At 38.7% G+C, this 16,712-nt stretch overlaps 1 protein-coding gene across 10 annotated transcripts in view; it reads left to right on the top strand.

Moving 5' to 3' along the window:
- Positions 1-2,698: 2,698 nt before the first annotated feature.
- Positions 2,699-16,712, top strand: part of LOC127427571 (arf-GAP with SH3 domain, ANK repeat and PH domain-containing protein 2-like) — a 59,539-nt gene continuing 45,525 nt past the window's right edge. For 2 of the 10 annotated variants that reach the window (XM_051675227.1, XM_051675222.1), the window contains exon 1: positions 2,700-3,073. In XM_051675227.1, the coding sequence (XP_051531187.1) occupies positions 2,948-3,073 (126 nt within the window). In that variant the 5' untranslated portion in view covers positions 2,700-2,947. Of the gene's footprint in view, positions 3,074-16,712 lie in introns of all 10 variants that reach the window. The other 8 variants (XM_051675229.1, XM_051675221.1, XM_051675225.1 and 5 more) reach the window with 6 other exon arrangements.

Genomic DNA, 16,712 nt, shown 5'->3' with positions numbered 1-16,712 from the left:
GCCTTGTTGATGAGAGAGGTCTGTTTTAGCGGCACGAGGGGGACCTATACAATATTAGGCAGGTGGTTTTAATGTTGTGGCTGATCGGTGTATTTAGCACATTTCATGCATTTTCATAATTCAGAGTGCTTTTCATAGAAATTATAAAAAGAATGAAAAATAAAATACAAAGTCAGTGTTAAAATAATTTGAAGGAATAGCCTGGGTTCAATACAAGTCAAGCTCAATCAACATTTGCTGATTACCACTAAAAATAATTTAGATTTGTCCCTCCTTTTCTTTAAAAAAACAAATGTCGAGGTTACAGTGATGATGGAACGGCATTAACCCTAAACAACCATGAAAACGATTATATAAATTTTACAGCTCATATAATGCAAAGTTTTAACAGAAGAATTAAAGTGATTTTATAATATTCTAAGCTTCACATTTCTGCCTTTAAACCATTGGAAAATTGGCCCCATTCACTTCCATTGAAAGCGCCTCAGTTAACACTGTGCCACAAATGCTGTCATTTGAGCTTACCTCGTATTGAAACCAGAACATTCCTTTAAGGACATGAACAAAAATAACATTAATAAAAAGTAAAATAAAAATTGTATTTAAAATGTATTAAAATTACTAAAATGTTGCATAAAATATATAAATAAGGCTGTGGAAACAGTAAAGTGCAGAACGGTTGTTTTTTCTGTCTAATTCTGTCTAATTATGCACATCAGGTTTTATCTGCGGTCTAACCAAATAGCTGTCCGCTAAATATTTTATCCTATTTTTTCACAAGACAAAGTATTAGTATTACTTTTAGCAGTATTATTAAAAAAAATAATAAAAATAAAAAAAAATTAAAAAAAAATATAAAAATAAAAGTTTTAATCCTTGATGATGATTAATTCAATTAATTAATTCAATTATATAGATAGACAGACAGACAGACAGACAGACAGACAGACAGATAGATAGATAGACAGACAGATATATATATATGTGTGTATATATGTATATATATATGTGTATATATACAGGTGCATCTCAATAAATTAGAATGTCGTGGAAAAGTTCATTTATTTCAGTAATTCAACTCAAATTGTGAAACTCGTGTATTAAATAAATTCAATGCACACAGACTGAAGTAGTTTAAGTCTTTGGTTCTTTTAATTGTGATGATTTTGGCTCACATTTAACAAAAACCCACCAATTCACTATCTCAAAAAATTAGAATATGGTGACATGCCAATCAGCTAATCAACTCAAAACACCTGCAAAGGTTTCCTGAGCCTTCAAAATGGTCTCTCAGTTTGGTTCACTAGGCTACACAATCATGGGGAAGACTGCTGATCTGACAGTTGTCCAGAAGACAATCACTGACACCCTTCACAAGGAGGGTAAGCCACAAACATTCATTGCCAAAGAAGCTGGCTGTTCACAGAGTGCTGTATCCAAGCATGTTAACAGAAAGTTGAGTGGAAGGAAAAAGTGTGGAAGAAAAAGATGCACAACCAACCGAGAGAACCGCAGCCTTATGAGGATTGTCAAGCAAAATCGATTCAAGAATTTGGGTGAACTTCACAAGGAATGGACTGAGGCTGGGGTCAAGGCATCAAGAGCCACCACACACAGACATGTCAAGGAATTTGGCTACAGTTGTCGTATTCCTCTTGTTAAACCACTCCTGAACCAAAGACAACGTCAGAGGCGTCTTACCTGGGCTAAGGAGAAGAAGAACTGGACTGTTGCCCAGTGGTCCAAAGTCCTCTTTTCAGATGAGAGCAAGTTTTGTATTTCATTTGGAAACCAAGGTCCTAGAGTCTGGAGGAAGGGGGGAGAAGCTCATAGCCCAAGTTGCTGGAAGTCCAGTGTTAAGTTTCCACAGTCTGTGATGATTTGGGCTGCAATGTCATCTGCTGGTGTTGGTCCATTGTGGTTTTTGAAAACCAAAGTCACTGCACCCGTTTACCAAGAAATTTTGGAGCACTTCATGCTTCCTTCTGCTGACCAGCTTTTTAAAGATGCTGATTTCATTTTCCAGCAGGATTTGGCACCTGCCCACACTGCCAAAAGCACCAAAAGTTGGTTAAATGACCATGGTGTTGGTGTGCTTGACTGGCCAGCAAACTCACCAGACCTGAACCCCATAGAGAATCTATGGGGTATTGTCAAGAGGAAAATGAGAAACAAGAGACCAAAAAATGCAGATGAGCTGAAGGCCACTGTCAAAGAAACCTGGGCTCCCATACCACCTCAGCAGTGCCACAAACTGATCACCTCCATGCCATGCCGAATTGAGGCAGTAATTAAAGCAAAAGGAGCCCCTACCAAGTATTGAGTACATATACAGTAAATGAACATACTTTCCAAAAGGCCAACAATTCACTAAAAATGTTTTTTTTTTTTTATTGGTCTTATGATGTATTCTAATTTTTTGAGATAGTGAATTGGTGGGTTTTTGTTAAATGTGAGCCAAAATCATCACAATTAAAAGAACCAAAGACTTAAACTACTTCAGTCTGTGTGCATTGAATTTATTTAATACATGAGTTTCACAATTTGAGTTGAATTACTGAAATAAATGAACTTTTCCACGACATTCTAATTTATTGAGATGCACCTGTATATAACCATCACCCCTACCGGACATGGTGACCACAGTAGTTGCTTATAACGGTTTCACTACTACCATTAGCTGCTATCCCAGTCATTGATGTGCTGTGTGTACATCGTCTAACAGCGCATGCGTACTATTGGACGCTCAACGCCAGTTTCCTCTTAATGGGGTTTCACCACTACATCCAAACATGGGTTTATGTCGGTGAAAATACACACTTCTGCACTTTACTCTCGCAATCAGTCAGATATAGCAAGCTACTTCATCTTCAGCAAGACCGTCCTTTTAATGGGGTTTCTGTGAAACATTTCTTGTATAAACAACCTTTTCTTGTTTTCCTCCAAAATGCCCGAGTTCATATCAGTGGATGAGTTTATTACGGAGACTTTGGAGGACTACAGCTCTCCGACCACCTCTTCCTTCTACACCAAAATGACAAGTTGCAGAAATTTCGCCAACAATATCGAGGAGGTATGGCTTTGCATTTTTATTCCTCTGTAAATGCACCTTATAGAAATGTCTTTGACAGCTGTAAATTGCACAGAATGATAAAATGTCCAGAAGATATATCAGGGCTGCATTATTGGCTTTCATATTTTCTGTATATGAACTGTGCTTCAAACATCTCTACAGGAGCTTCTAAAGCAGATACTGATGCTCTTTGTCTTGTTGAATCCACTGAGGCTGAGCACACTCTATTTCCAAAACCCCAAACTGTGTGTTTTTGAGTTTTTCAAACAAAACCATGAATTAAAGTATACGGAATATTGTAGTTAAATGTTGTAGCTTTTTTTAAAACCTGACCAAATTTAGTGTGAATTTGGTGTAATTGGAGTATATGATGGGGGCTGTGGCACAAATAGCACAACTGAATGAGGAAGGATCTCTGTTTTCGTTAGATATGTCAGCATAATTTCCCCGTCGGTATTACAAATCACTTTGCCAGTGATGCTGTGCAATCTTTCAGGGTTTTTATTTCTTATTTTGCCTCTATCTTCACGATTTGGCGCCTCAAATATGCATGGACAGGAATGTTCCGAGTTCAATACAAGTTAAGCTCAATTGACAGCATTAATGGAATTGATTACCATAATAAAATTAAATGAATAATAAATCGACCTCGTTTAGTTTTTTAAAAGCAAAACATCGCGGTTACAGTAGCTAATGCACTTACAGTGGAAGTGAATGGGGCCAGACCATAAACTCTAAAATACACAATGTTTCAAAAGTATAGCCACAAGACATAAACAGTATGCATATTCACGTGATTTTAGTGTGATAAAATCACTTATCTGTGTAAGGTTACATCCTATATTGTAATTTCGTTGTCATGACGACACAATGGCATAAACCCTATAATCTGGAAAACATCCTAACGCTGGTAAATCCCAGATTTGTTCACACAAAAATCATGTTAACACACATAATGTTTACATGTTATGGCTATACTTTTGAAACAGTGTGTGTTTCAATGTTTATGGACTGGCCCCATTCACTTCCATTATAAGTGCCTATGCTGTTACTGCTATTTTTCCTTTTTTTTAATCACAAGTTCTGCATTTAGATATATATTTAAACATTATCAGAGACCACTTTTGTCAAAGTTTAGCATTTTGTTTGATTTGTTTGAGGTTATTTTTGTCAGTTTTTTCATACATGAAATGAGTAGAATAACAAGTAATAACCTAATTTATCCCTGGTTGTAACAAGATGAATGTGTGTGTTCAGCATTGTAGATGTGTTATGTCTCACCAGTTCATTTTGGTGTGTGTGTGTTCTGCATTGTGGCTGATTTTTTTTTTGTTTTGTTTTTGGTTCTGTTTTATAGTCTGACTGGTTCAGTTTTGTGTGTGTGTGTGTTTGTGTTTTGCACTCTTGATGTTTGGTAGTCTCACCCCTTCATGTCTGTGTGTGATTTTCTGCATTGTGGCTGTTTTTTAGATTTTATATAATAAATAATGAAAAATAATCTGTGCTTTTTAGTGTTTCCCATTCATTTCCTATGGCGGTCACTTTTGACCGGAAACAGTACAAGTGTAATTTTTTTCTTTCTACCACTTAGATTGATCGAATCAACTCCAATTTCTTTGTGTGTGTTCAGATATCAAATGGGTGAAAAGTCACCAAGTCTCCTACCCATCAGATAAAGGAAACCAGTTTTATTGAAGAAACAAAATTGATTTCTGTCAAAAATGACCGAACAGTGCATGAGGGTTAATAAACGAAGGATGAATTGAAATTATTTCTTTGTGGTAATCAGTGCCACAAATGCTGTCGATTGAGCTTAATTTGTAATGAACCTGGAACATTCCATTAATCGCCTGTCCGTCCTCGTGCATCAATATACTGTAGGCTTCTGCTGTATTATCAAGAGCAAGTGCCTGTCATCCTGTGTGTATAAAGCTACATAAACAAAAGCCGGCTCAGTTGATGGATTCCTTGGTCTTCTGGTGCAGAAAAGGAACTCACTAATAACCTACCAATTAATATGACCGTGATTTACACAAGTGGGTCACGTTTCGAATCAACATCCTTTCTAGTTATAGGAACAACATTCCTATCAACCAATTATTACCCTATGAATTTAGGGTTAGGGTTGATTGGATTGGTTGATACAGGAAATTTTGTTCCAAGAACAACAAAGCATGTTGATCCAGGAACATCCCATCCTATTTACAATACTGTATATACTGTATATCCAATAACAACATATATTTTAGCTATTTTGACTGCTATTGAGTCATTTATTCTTCTTACTTTTCAGTTTGTGTAAAGGTTGCACCAATTTGGAGGATGTAGTCGGGTCAGGGTTGTAACAACTATTGAATGCTGACTGCCTTAATAAGGGTGACATGGTGGAATGTAAAGTAACCATAGTGATGACCCTGGGCTATGCAATCCATGGCCATACAAATTGAACAGTGCACTGCATTACATGCTTGATTGTTTTGGCTTCATGTGACAGGACGAGACCCTGAATATCTAGTGAGTGTTGCACACACATAGCCCCAGGGGGGTTCAGGACAATACAGAATACAGAGGAGATCTTAATGGATCTACAATCAGCTTCCCCTACCCTCATCATAACCTCAGCCTTTAGAAATGAGCTTAACTGTCACAAAAATGTCACAATGTAAAAATTCTTAAAGGCGCTAAAAATAGCTTTCATTTTCTGTATGCAAAATAAAATTTGTATTTGTTTCTTTTGATTTGAGTAAAATAGGCTAGTACATTTTCTTGACATGTTTCATGAGAATCACAGATTTGGAACAACACAAGGATGAGTAAATAATGACAGAAATTTCATTTTAGGTTGAACTATCCCTGTGAAGAGGACATATTATATATGGAGGGAAATAATGCAACACATATGTTCTCTGCATTAATCTTTGGTGACTTCAACATAGAAAATGGGAGCACCATGCCCTAATATGGACCTTGTTTTGGTCATGTGACTTAAAGGAATATTCCAGGTTCAATACAAGTTAGCTCAATCCACAGCATTTGTGGCAGAATGTTCCTTTAATGACAAAGAGGGAGAGATTTCCTTGGACATTTGTGATGAAGATTCAATACACACGCATAAGCTATCTCTCTTCAACAGCATGGTGCTTGTGTGTTCCCATTAAAACATTCAAATCAAATCAAATCACTTTTATTGTAACACAACCATATACACAAGTGCAATAGTGTGTGAAATTCTTGGGTGCAGTTCCGAGCAACATAGCAGTCATGACAGTGATGAGACATATACCAATTTACAATAAACATCAGATTTACACAACACAATTTAAAATCTAATATACACATAATTACACACAACACAATATACAAATAATAACATTCAGTGTACAGTATACAATACACACAGTATAGAATACACATTATACGATAAAAAAAAAATAGTATATATAGTATATATAAAATAAACAGTAGGTTATATTGTACTGTATTGACACTCAGGCTGTCGGTTGATAGTCAGTTCCCAGTGCGTTGTTAAGAGAGAATATAATTTATGACAGACCAGTGTGAGATAATAAGATTAATAAAGTGCAGTGCTAATGTATTTTGATCGTGGGAGATCAAGAGTTCAAAAGTCTGATTGCTTGGAGGAAGAAGCTGTCATGAAGTCTGCTGGTGCGGGTCCTGATGCCGTGATACCGCCTGCCTGATGGTAGCAGTGAGAGCAGCCCATGGCCTGGGTGGTTGGAGTCTCTGATGATCCTCCGAGCTTTTTTCACACACCGCCTGGTATAGATGTCCTGGAGGGAGGGAAGCTCACCTCCGATAATGTGTCTGGAAGTTCGCACCACCCTTTGCAGGGCTTTGCGGTTGTGGGCGATGCTGTTGCCGTACCAGGCAGAGATGCAGCCAGTCAGGATGCTCTCTACAGTGCTGGTGTAGCACCTTGTGAGGATGTGGCGGTTCATTCCAAACTTCTTCAGCCGTCTCAGAAAGAAGAGGTGCTGATGAGCCTTCTTCACAACGGGCTCAGTGATGTGGACACCGAGGAACTTGAAGCTGCTGACTCTCTCCACTGGTGCTCCATTGATGGTGATGGAGCTGTGTTCTCTTTCTCTTCTCCTGAAGTCCACCACAAGCTCCTTTGTCTTGCTGATGTTGAGGGAGATGTTGTGCTCCTGACACCAGCGTGTCAGAGTGTGCACCTCCTCTCTGTAGGCTGTTTCATCATTGTCAGTGATCAGACCTACCACCGTCGTATCATCAGCAAACTTAATGATGGCATTGGAGCTATGTGTTGCCACACAGTCATGTGTGTACAGGGAATACAGGAGTGGGCTGAGAACACAGCCCTGTGGGGCTCCAGTGTTGAGGGTCAGTGATGAGGAGATGTTACTGCCCATTCTAACCACCTGGCGTCTGCTTGACAGGAAGTCCAGGATCCGACTGCACAGCGAGCTGTTTAAGCCCAGAGCCCGGAGTTTCACATCAAGCTTGGAGGGCACTATGGTGTTGAATGCTGAGCTGTAGACTACAAACAGCATTCTCACATAAGTGTTCCTTTTTTCCAGGTGGGAGAGAGCAGTGTGTATTGTAGATGCAATGGCATCATCAGTGGAGCAGTTGTTGCGGTAAGCAAACCGCAATGGGTCCAGTGAGGGAGGCAGCACAGAGCAGATGTAATCTCTGATTAGTCTCTCAAAGCATTTGCTGATGATGGGGGTCAGAGCAACAGGACGCCAGTCATTTAAGCAAGTTATTTTAGATTGCTTTGGTACAGGCACAATGGTGGATGTTTTAAAGCATGTGGGGACCACAGACCAGGAGAGGGAAAGGTTGAAAATGTCCGTAAAAACACCAGCCAGTTGGTTCGCGCATGCTCTGATGACGCGGCCCGGAATGCCGTCTGGACCCATGGCTTTACGGATATTCACCCGTCGGAAGGATCGGGTTACATCCGCTACAGAGACGGAGAGTGAACTGACATCTGTAGCTTTGGCTGCGAGAGCTCTCTCCGTGAGGGCGGTGTTTCCCTCGAATCGAGCATAAAAAGTATTTAGCTCATCCGGGAGAGAGGCAGCGGTGTTCACGGCAGAGTTTTTATTTCCTTTAAAGTCCGTGATGATGTTAATTCCCTGCCACATGCTTCTAGATTTGGTGGTGTTAAACTGTCCTTCAATCTTGTTCCTGTACTGGCGTTTTGCTGCTCTGCGTTCCTGGAATTAAAAATGGAGGGCCGCGCGAACATCGCTATTAATCCAAGGTTTCTGGTTCGGGTAGATCCGTATTGTTTTGGTTGGAACAACATCCTCTACGCACTTTCTGATGAAACACGTGACGCTATCAGCGTAAAGCTCGATGTCGTCATCAGAGGCGGACCTTTGTATTCCCATTGTATGTTGCTGACAGTAAACTAAAACGAGGGCCGATTTGGGATTAGCACTGGAGAGGATCAATCAGAGACATAATTGGAGTGCTTGGATAATCTGCCACACCAACAGGGGCAGGGGAGGCTTTTGTGTCACGCCTTGTTTTCCCTGTGAAGTAATGCAGGTTTACCCATTCATTCGCCCAAGTAGAGACACCTGATATTACTATTATCGTCATTCCAGAGCACTGAGTGAGAGTAGTTGAACAGAAACAAAGAGACGTTTTCATACTTTACAATAAGGTTCCATTTGTAAACATTAGTTAATAACATTAAGAGGAACTAACAATGAACAATATTTTCACAGCATTTATTAATGGTAATTTCAACATACACCAATACATTTTTAAAATTAAATGTTTTATATGTTAACGTTAGTCAATGCATTACAAACTAACATGAACTAAACATGAACAACTTTGTTTTTATAAACACTGACCAAGATTAATAAATGCTGTTAAAATATAATGTTTATTGTTAGTTGATGATACTTAATGCATTAACTAACGTTAACAAATAGAACCTTCTTATAAAGTGTCCAAAAATGACAATTCTGTCATAATTTACTCACTTTCATGTTGTTCCAAACCAGAATGACTTTCTTCTGCAGAACATAAAAGGAGATGTTTTAATGAATATCACATTCTGTCTTACTCTTTTCAGTACAATGGTAGTGGATAGTAACTCACTTTAGCTTCAAAAAGGATGCAAAAAGTATCATAAAAGTAGCTCATGCGGCTTGTGCGTCATATCCCAAGTCTTCTGAAGGTTTATGTGAAAAACAGCCTTAAATGTAAGCATTTTTTTTTTGTGAAAATCTTTAAGTCCATTGTGCATTAATGATCGCTATGAGAGAAGCGTGTTCACGCAAAAACACGCATTGTTTAGCGCTAAAAACAGCACAAGGTTTTGCGTGAACAAGCGATATTTATAAAAATATTGCCTTCATAAAGTCAAATGGATTTGGAATGACATGAGGGTGAGTAAATTATGACATAATTGTCTTAATTAGGTGAACTATCCCTTTAAAATAAACAAAGATAATTTTTCAATAGGTCAGAATCATTGATAACCCATTTTTAGTAAATAAAGTAAAATTGCAACTCTATGCCAGTGAATGTATTAACATGAGCACGTTCTCATTTGGTTCCATTTCAATTAGTGATTTCACTGACTTCATTACCTTGACCTAAAAACAGTTGCATTTTCTGTGACAGTTTCACTTGAATATACTTTACTACTTATATACACTAAAGTTACTAAAAAATACCTGCTAGTATGTGATAAACATACACTCAATATATGCACACTATGTGGCCAAAAGTTTGTGGACACCATATGTGCTTGATGAACCTTCAATTTCAAAACCATAGGCATAAATTTCCCCCTTTGGTGCAATAACAACTTCCACTCTTCTGGGAAGGCTTTCCACTATACTGTATGTAGTGACATGGCTGCAGGGATTTGCTCCCATTCAGACACAAGTCCGGCACTGATGTTGGGCGATGGGGCCTGGCTTTCAGTTGGCGTTCCAATTCACTCCAAAGGTGTTCAGTGGGGTTCAGGTCTTGGCTTTGTGTAGGCCAGTCAATTTCTTCCACATCAGACACAGTAAACCATTTCTTTATGGACTTTGCTTTGTGCACAGGGGCATTTTCATGCTGGAATAGAAAAGGGCTATCCCCAAACTGTTGCCATAAAGTTGGAAGCACCGAATGCCCTAGAATGCCATTGTTTGGAGTAGAATTATGATTTATCTTCACTGGTATTAACGGAGTAACCAAACTCTTTAATTAGAAGGGGTTGTCCACATGTTTTTGGCCATATATATATATTAAGATTTACGTATTTCAATTTCATAACAAAATTCCATCAAATTAAATTGAGTAATCTTCAATCAAATACAATAAATTATTAAATTATTCATTTAAATTTAATGGAATTTTGTTATGAAATTGACATTTGTCAAGGGGGGGGGGGGGTTGTAAGGGTTAAGTTTAGGGGTAGGGTTAGGGTTAGGGGATAAAATCTATAGTTCGTACAGTATAAAAATCATTATGTCTATGGAGAGTCCTCATAATGATAGCTGCACCAACATGTGTGTGTGTGTGTGTTTAAACCTCACACCACTCTTTAGGGCACTGTGAACACAATATAAATAGCGTGCCTTACCATATTATATAGAGACCCACAGGACCTAAATAACCTGTCAGCGGCAGCTCTGAGTCTGGAATAGCCTTCCATTCAGATAAACTAATGGGCCATCCCAGATAGCAGTGGAACAGTGATTATGAAGCTTCTCCAGACACTTTTCTCTTTATTTTGCTCACAGTTGACAGTTAATGACTCTGTGAACTCTTTCTCAGTTGTGTCGTATTACTGTGGTACTGCTTACTATAATGGTTAAACAATAGCCAACATCAATGCTGATTTCTAGAGAGCAGGGTGGTCTATGGTCGATATAATATATACAGTACATATAATAAGGGCTGGTTATCAATACGGATTTCCCAATTTGACTCGATTCCGATTCACAAGCTCTTGATTTGATTCCGATTTGATCTGATTAAGTTCTGATTTGTTTGGGTAAAATTTGAGTAAGTTAGTTCAACATAATGCAGTGACATTTGCAGGATCACGCAGCACTGTAAACAGGCATAGAGTAAATGGTCGATCTTTAAGATCTTTAAGAATTTGTTCAAATAAAAGGTCACGATTAATCTGAAAATGAATCCCTTCATATAATTAATGATAGCAAATGAGGCATACATAACATTGCTATACAATAAATACACTTTTTTTTTTAAATTTCAGAATTGACAAAAATATTTTAAAATGAAAATGTTTGTTATGCACTGACAAGGCTGAGAGTAGATTTGGAACTGACCAAATGGGGAAACACTTTAGTTAGACCAAAGCAGGCAAGGTTATCAGCCGATGCCTATTATGTCGAAGTGGCCCAGTATTGGCTGATAAATCGTTTGGCTGATATTTCAATTTTGCCATGACCAAATCCAGCATTCATGCCTGTTTATGACATGTCTAATTAGTTTCTTTGTTCTTTACCTTTCTTTGTTCTCTGCTAGGAATTTCACAAGCATTTTCATGTAATTGCCCCGTATGCATACAAAAACCACCCTAAAAAGCCAGACAGTTGTTGCCATATATAACAAAAGAGCTTAGCTGTGCTGCTGAGTACAGAATTCTCACTATGCCTAGTCAGGGGAAATCGGATTCAGGGTGGAATGCCGTTCCAGGTGAACAACTGCACGTTTAAATTGTTGTTGGCCCAGTGGAAGTGTAACAGTGGTCACTGGGAGGGCTTTAAAATACGAAAGTAAAGCATTCTTGATGTGAGCAGTTCAGAATCCTGTTCCTGTTTTGCCTAACTTAAAGGTATAGTTCACCCCAAAAAGAGAAAGTCATAAGGGTTTGTAACGGCATGAGGGTGAGTAAATGATGACTGGGCGAACTAGCCGTTTAAGTGTTGGTTTAGTCAGTGGCTGTTGACTGTTGCTCAGTGTCAGATGATTTCACGTACCGACCAACATGTTTCTCAATTATGCTGCATAAGGAGTTCATTATGAGCTCTTTGAACTCATAACAGTGAATTACATTTGCCTCTTCACACTATCATGTGTGACACCATGACTATTAATTACTTCTAATCCATTAACACTGGCATTTGACAGACCGGTTTTTAAGAGAATAAAAACAAGATAAAACATGAGTGTTAGAGACACAGAGGTCATCGGCTTTGAAGCAGAATGAAGTCTCCATAGAAACTGGGATTTTATTGAAGGAAGGTGATTTCATCAAGGCTAAGGAGAACAAAGAATCTTGTTAAAATCAGTTTTTCTGTGTAGTGATGTTATTGAGTTTCAGTCATGCTATGTAATTACAGCCAGTTGTTTAACTGTGAGTGCATTTAAAATGCAGAAAAACAAACAGGTTAAGTAGGCTCAATTTGGGAAAGAGTGAGGATTTTAACAAACCCCTAACTAACCCATAGTATTAAACTTTGGTGTGTAACTTGTGCCATATCATTTGCGCTAAACACATGTATATATACAGAATAATACTGAAATCATGCGCAATCTTGTGCTAATTTGTGACCAGACTTTGATTTTCATGTAGCGGGCGATAAAATGGGCAAAAATTAAAAATCCCATAGAATTACATTGAGGGAGGGACCAGAGCCATATCTAGGGACAAAGAGCATAGTGGAAGTAGCCCTGGCAACCACCCACAACACACTAGCATAGTTTTGCACAGGCATGCACCATCACATTTCCAGAAAATGTAAAAGTGTAGTATTAGAGTTTTAGTGTTCTTTTTGCATATGAATATATGTTTTATATATATATATATATATATATATATATATATATATATATATATATAAAATCTGTGGAGTGCTTAAAAAATTTGTTTTAATGACTTCAACCTAAGTGTATGTAAACTTCTGACTTCAACTGTGTGTGTATATATATATATATATATATATTATAACAGTTCGGGAAAGGAGGATGTGGGAAACGAGTTAACAATCAACAAAACTTTAATGAGACACCAACATAAAACTGAAACACCACGACACACCCACACAGAGCGGCCGCGTGCGTCTCTCTCTCTCTGGTGTCCCCAGCTCTTCCCTTATCTCTCTCTCTCGCTGATTAGGCAACTCAATGCTGGGCATGCATCCTCACGGCCCCGCCATGCCCTCCTCCTCATCACACTCCTCCACCGCCCGATTAAGGCCGGGGTGCCATCCAGACTGGCTTACTCCCCCTCATCTCTGGAGGGGAGATGCTGCCCTTCTGGCCGTTCCACCACCCGATGGTCCTCCCCACCTCCTGATAATCTGAGAGAGACGAGGGGAGAGAGAAAGAGCGAACGGGAGAGACAGAGAGAGGAGAGAGAGAGAAAGAAAAAAACGTTCTTCTTCGGCTCCCGTGGGCAAGCCGCCCACCCGGTCCTCAGCCGCTCCTCCGCCCCCTGGCAGACAACAGCAGGTCCTCTGTCCCCTGGCGGACAGCAGCGGTTCCTCCGCCTCCCGGCGGACGGCAGCGGGTCCTCCATCCCCTGGCGGACGGCAATGGCTCCACCGCTTCCTGGCGGACAGCAGCGACTCCTCTGTCCCCTGGTGGACGGTAATGGCTCCTCCTTCTCTTGGCGGATGGCAGCGGCTCCTCCGTTTCCTGGCGGACGACAGCGGCGAGTTCTCCCGAACAGCATGCTCTTCCTCCTTTCCCGGGCTTCGGCACCAGTTCAGGAAAGGAGGATGCGGGAACCGAATTAACAATCAACAAACCCTCCTCCTCATCACATATTTATCTATCTATCTATCTATCTATCTATACATGTACACTCAAAATATTTTGTTTATTTAAAGATTACTCAATTCAATTTAATTTAATTTTGTTATAAAATTTAAATGTGTAAATCTTAAAAAAAAAATCTCTATCTATCTATCTATCTATCTATCTATATATAGAGATCAGCAGCCATCTAGACAGCAGCCATCACTCCAACACCTTATCCTTGAGTAATCATGCTAAATTGCTAATTTGGTACTAGAAAATCACTTGCCATTATATCAAACACAGTTGAAAGCTATTTGGTTCATTAAATGAAGCTTAACATTGTCTTTGTGTTTGTTTTTGAGTTGCCACAGTATGCAATAGACTGGCATGTCTTAAGGTCAATATTAGGACAAAAATGGCAAAAAAGAAACAGCTTTCTCTAGACACTCATCAGTCAATCATTGTTTTGAGGAATAAAGGCTATTCAATGCTTGAAATTGCCAAAAAAACGGAAGATTTCATACAAAGGTGTACACTACAGTCTTCAAAGACAAAGGACAACTGGCTCTAACAAGGACAGAAAGAGATGTGGAAGACCAGATGTACAACTAAACAAGAGGATAAGTACATCAAAGTCTCTAGTTTGAAAAATAGACGCCTCACATGTCCTCAGCTGACAGCTTCATTGAATTCTACCCGCTCAACACCAGTTTTATGTACAACAGTAAAGAGAAGACTCAGGGGTGCAGGCCTTATGGGAAGAATTGCAAAGAAAAAGCCACTTTTGAAACAGAAAAACAAAAAGAAAAGGTTAGAGTGGGCAAAGAAATGCAGATATTGGACAATGGATAATTGGAAAAGAGTGTTATGGATCTTAACCCCATTGAGCTTTTGTGGGATCAGCTAGACTGTAAGGTGTATGAGAAGTGCCCGACAAGACAGCCACATCTATGGCAAGTGCTACAGGAAGTGTGGGGTGAAATGTCACCTGAGTATCTGGACACACTGACAGCTAGAATGCCAAGGATCTGCATTTTTTGATGAGAACTCTTTGAAATAGTTTAAGAACATTTTGTTTCAAATTGTAATAGTAATTTTTCACGTTATTAATGTCCTGACTATATATTGTGATCAGTTGAATGTCACTTTGGTGAATAAAAGTACCAATTTCTTTCCATAAGAGCAAAATCTGTACATTATTCCAAACTTTTGGCCACCAGTGTATATAGGTATAATAATTCATATCATAAGCGGGTGTTGTTATTGAATCCATGAATTATTAAGGCCTCTCAATGTGCAAGGTAGTAATTGTTTGTCCGTTATGGGACAAGTGCAGCGTTAGACTACCTATTACAATTATTGTTGTAGATAATAGAGTGCTCAGTTTGATCCTCAATGCCAGCTACATGACAACTGATCCCTCTTTCTGTCTTTCTTAACTGGAGAAAACAAATTAATCTGCTTTGCCAAGAATGTTTTGGGGAAATCCTCAAGGTTCCAACCAAATATATTTTTTTGTTGTTGTTAATAATGAGCCTTTGGAGCTTCTCCCTTCATAAAAATGTTATTATGTTCAATCACTTGTGGTTCAAAAGAACACATAGTTTAGGGTACTGCTAAATGTTATAGCCCTCTGCAGGGTTTCATTCTGCACCCTGAGGAACAAACTGTTTATCCTGAGCAAAGATAGAGAAAATTGGGACAGACATCCACAGGAAATACTATTTCCCATTACGGCTGAGCGATACAGCTAAAAAATCTATATATACTGTATCACTATCTCGATATTTATGTATTTGGTCTGAAATGTCTTAAAAGTGTGAAATTCTTGATCAGAGGAGCCATTTGGCAGTGATACCTACATATATTTTTTACTAAAATATTTTAGTTCATGGTAAATGCCATGCAGAGACTTCCATAAACATTTCTGAGTGATGATGAAAAATAAATAGTTGAATCAGAGTTTTGAGTTGCTCATTGAAATGTAGTTTGAATTGATTGAAAAATCAGTCTAACTTATCAACTAAACACGATTTCTGCTGAAGTTTAAATCAGAGACGCTATTAAAACATCTCTGTCTTAACGCTGTCATACTTGCAAGTATGACACAAAATTCTGAAACACTCTTAAAGAAATATTCCGGGTTCAATACAAGTTAATCAATCGACAGCATTTGTGGCATAATGTTGATTACCACACAAATTAATTTTGACTCGTCCCTCCTTTTCTTATAAAAAAGCAAAAATGGAGGTTGCAGTGAGGCACTTACAATGGAAGTGAATCACGTGACTGAGCTGTTGATTAGCCACACCCCCTAATTCCAAACCCCGCCCTCCAAAGATCATTTTGAGACCAAAACCAAGCAGAAGAGCAGCATTGTTTGTTCCTGTGGCTTTCAAATTCAACAGTGGCACAATAGCGCCCTCAACTGACAAACATTCGCTTCAAATGCAACACTATGAGAACGAGCAAAATGATTGACAGTTGTAAAGCGTCAATGTCTGCGGTCCACGGACATATTTTATTTGCTGTTTACAAAGTCTACAGCTGTCACAGAGACCAGTGAGATATCTCAGGACACTTATTTCATTAATATCTTTAAGGTAGTTGGAACATTTTTTGCATACTTTTCCATGAAAAACTAGCTTACAGCACCTTTAACTTGTATTGAACCCTGAACATTCCTTTAAGGAAACTTTTGTGAATATTTGATACATCACCCTTATTTTCCATTGGTTGGCAAAAAAATAGACTTTCAGAGAATTGTTCCTGATATCAGGTGTGTTGCAGCATTTTGCAGCGGGCACTAGGTAAAGTCTCAGTTGTGTGTATCCCGTTTCTTCAAACACGTTTCTTTATTCTAAAACTGTTGTGGAAGATGAAAATAACTTTTAAAATGTGCCAAATCATTGAC

The sequence above is a fragment of the Myxocyprinus asiaticus genome, chromosome 37, assembly GCF_019703515.2.
Source record: "Myxocyprinus asiaticus isolate MX2 ecotype Aquarium Trade chromosome 37, UBuf_Myxa_2, whole genome shotgun sequence".
Taxonomy (NCBI): domain Eukaryota; kingdom Metazoa; phylum Chordata; class Actinopteri; order Cypriniformes; family Catostomidae; genus Myxocyprinus; species Myxocyprinus asiaticus.
Note: the sequence above shows the minus strand (reverse complement) of the source record. Positions and strands in the feature narration are given on the sequence as shown.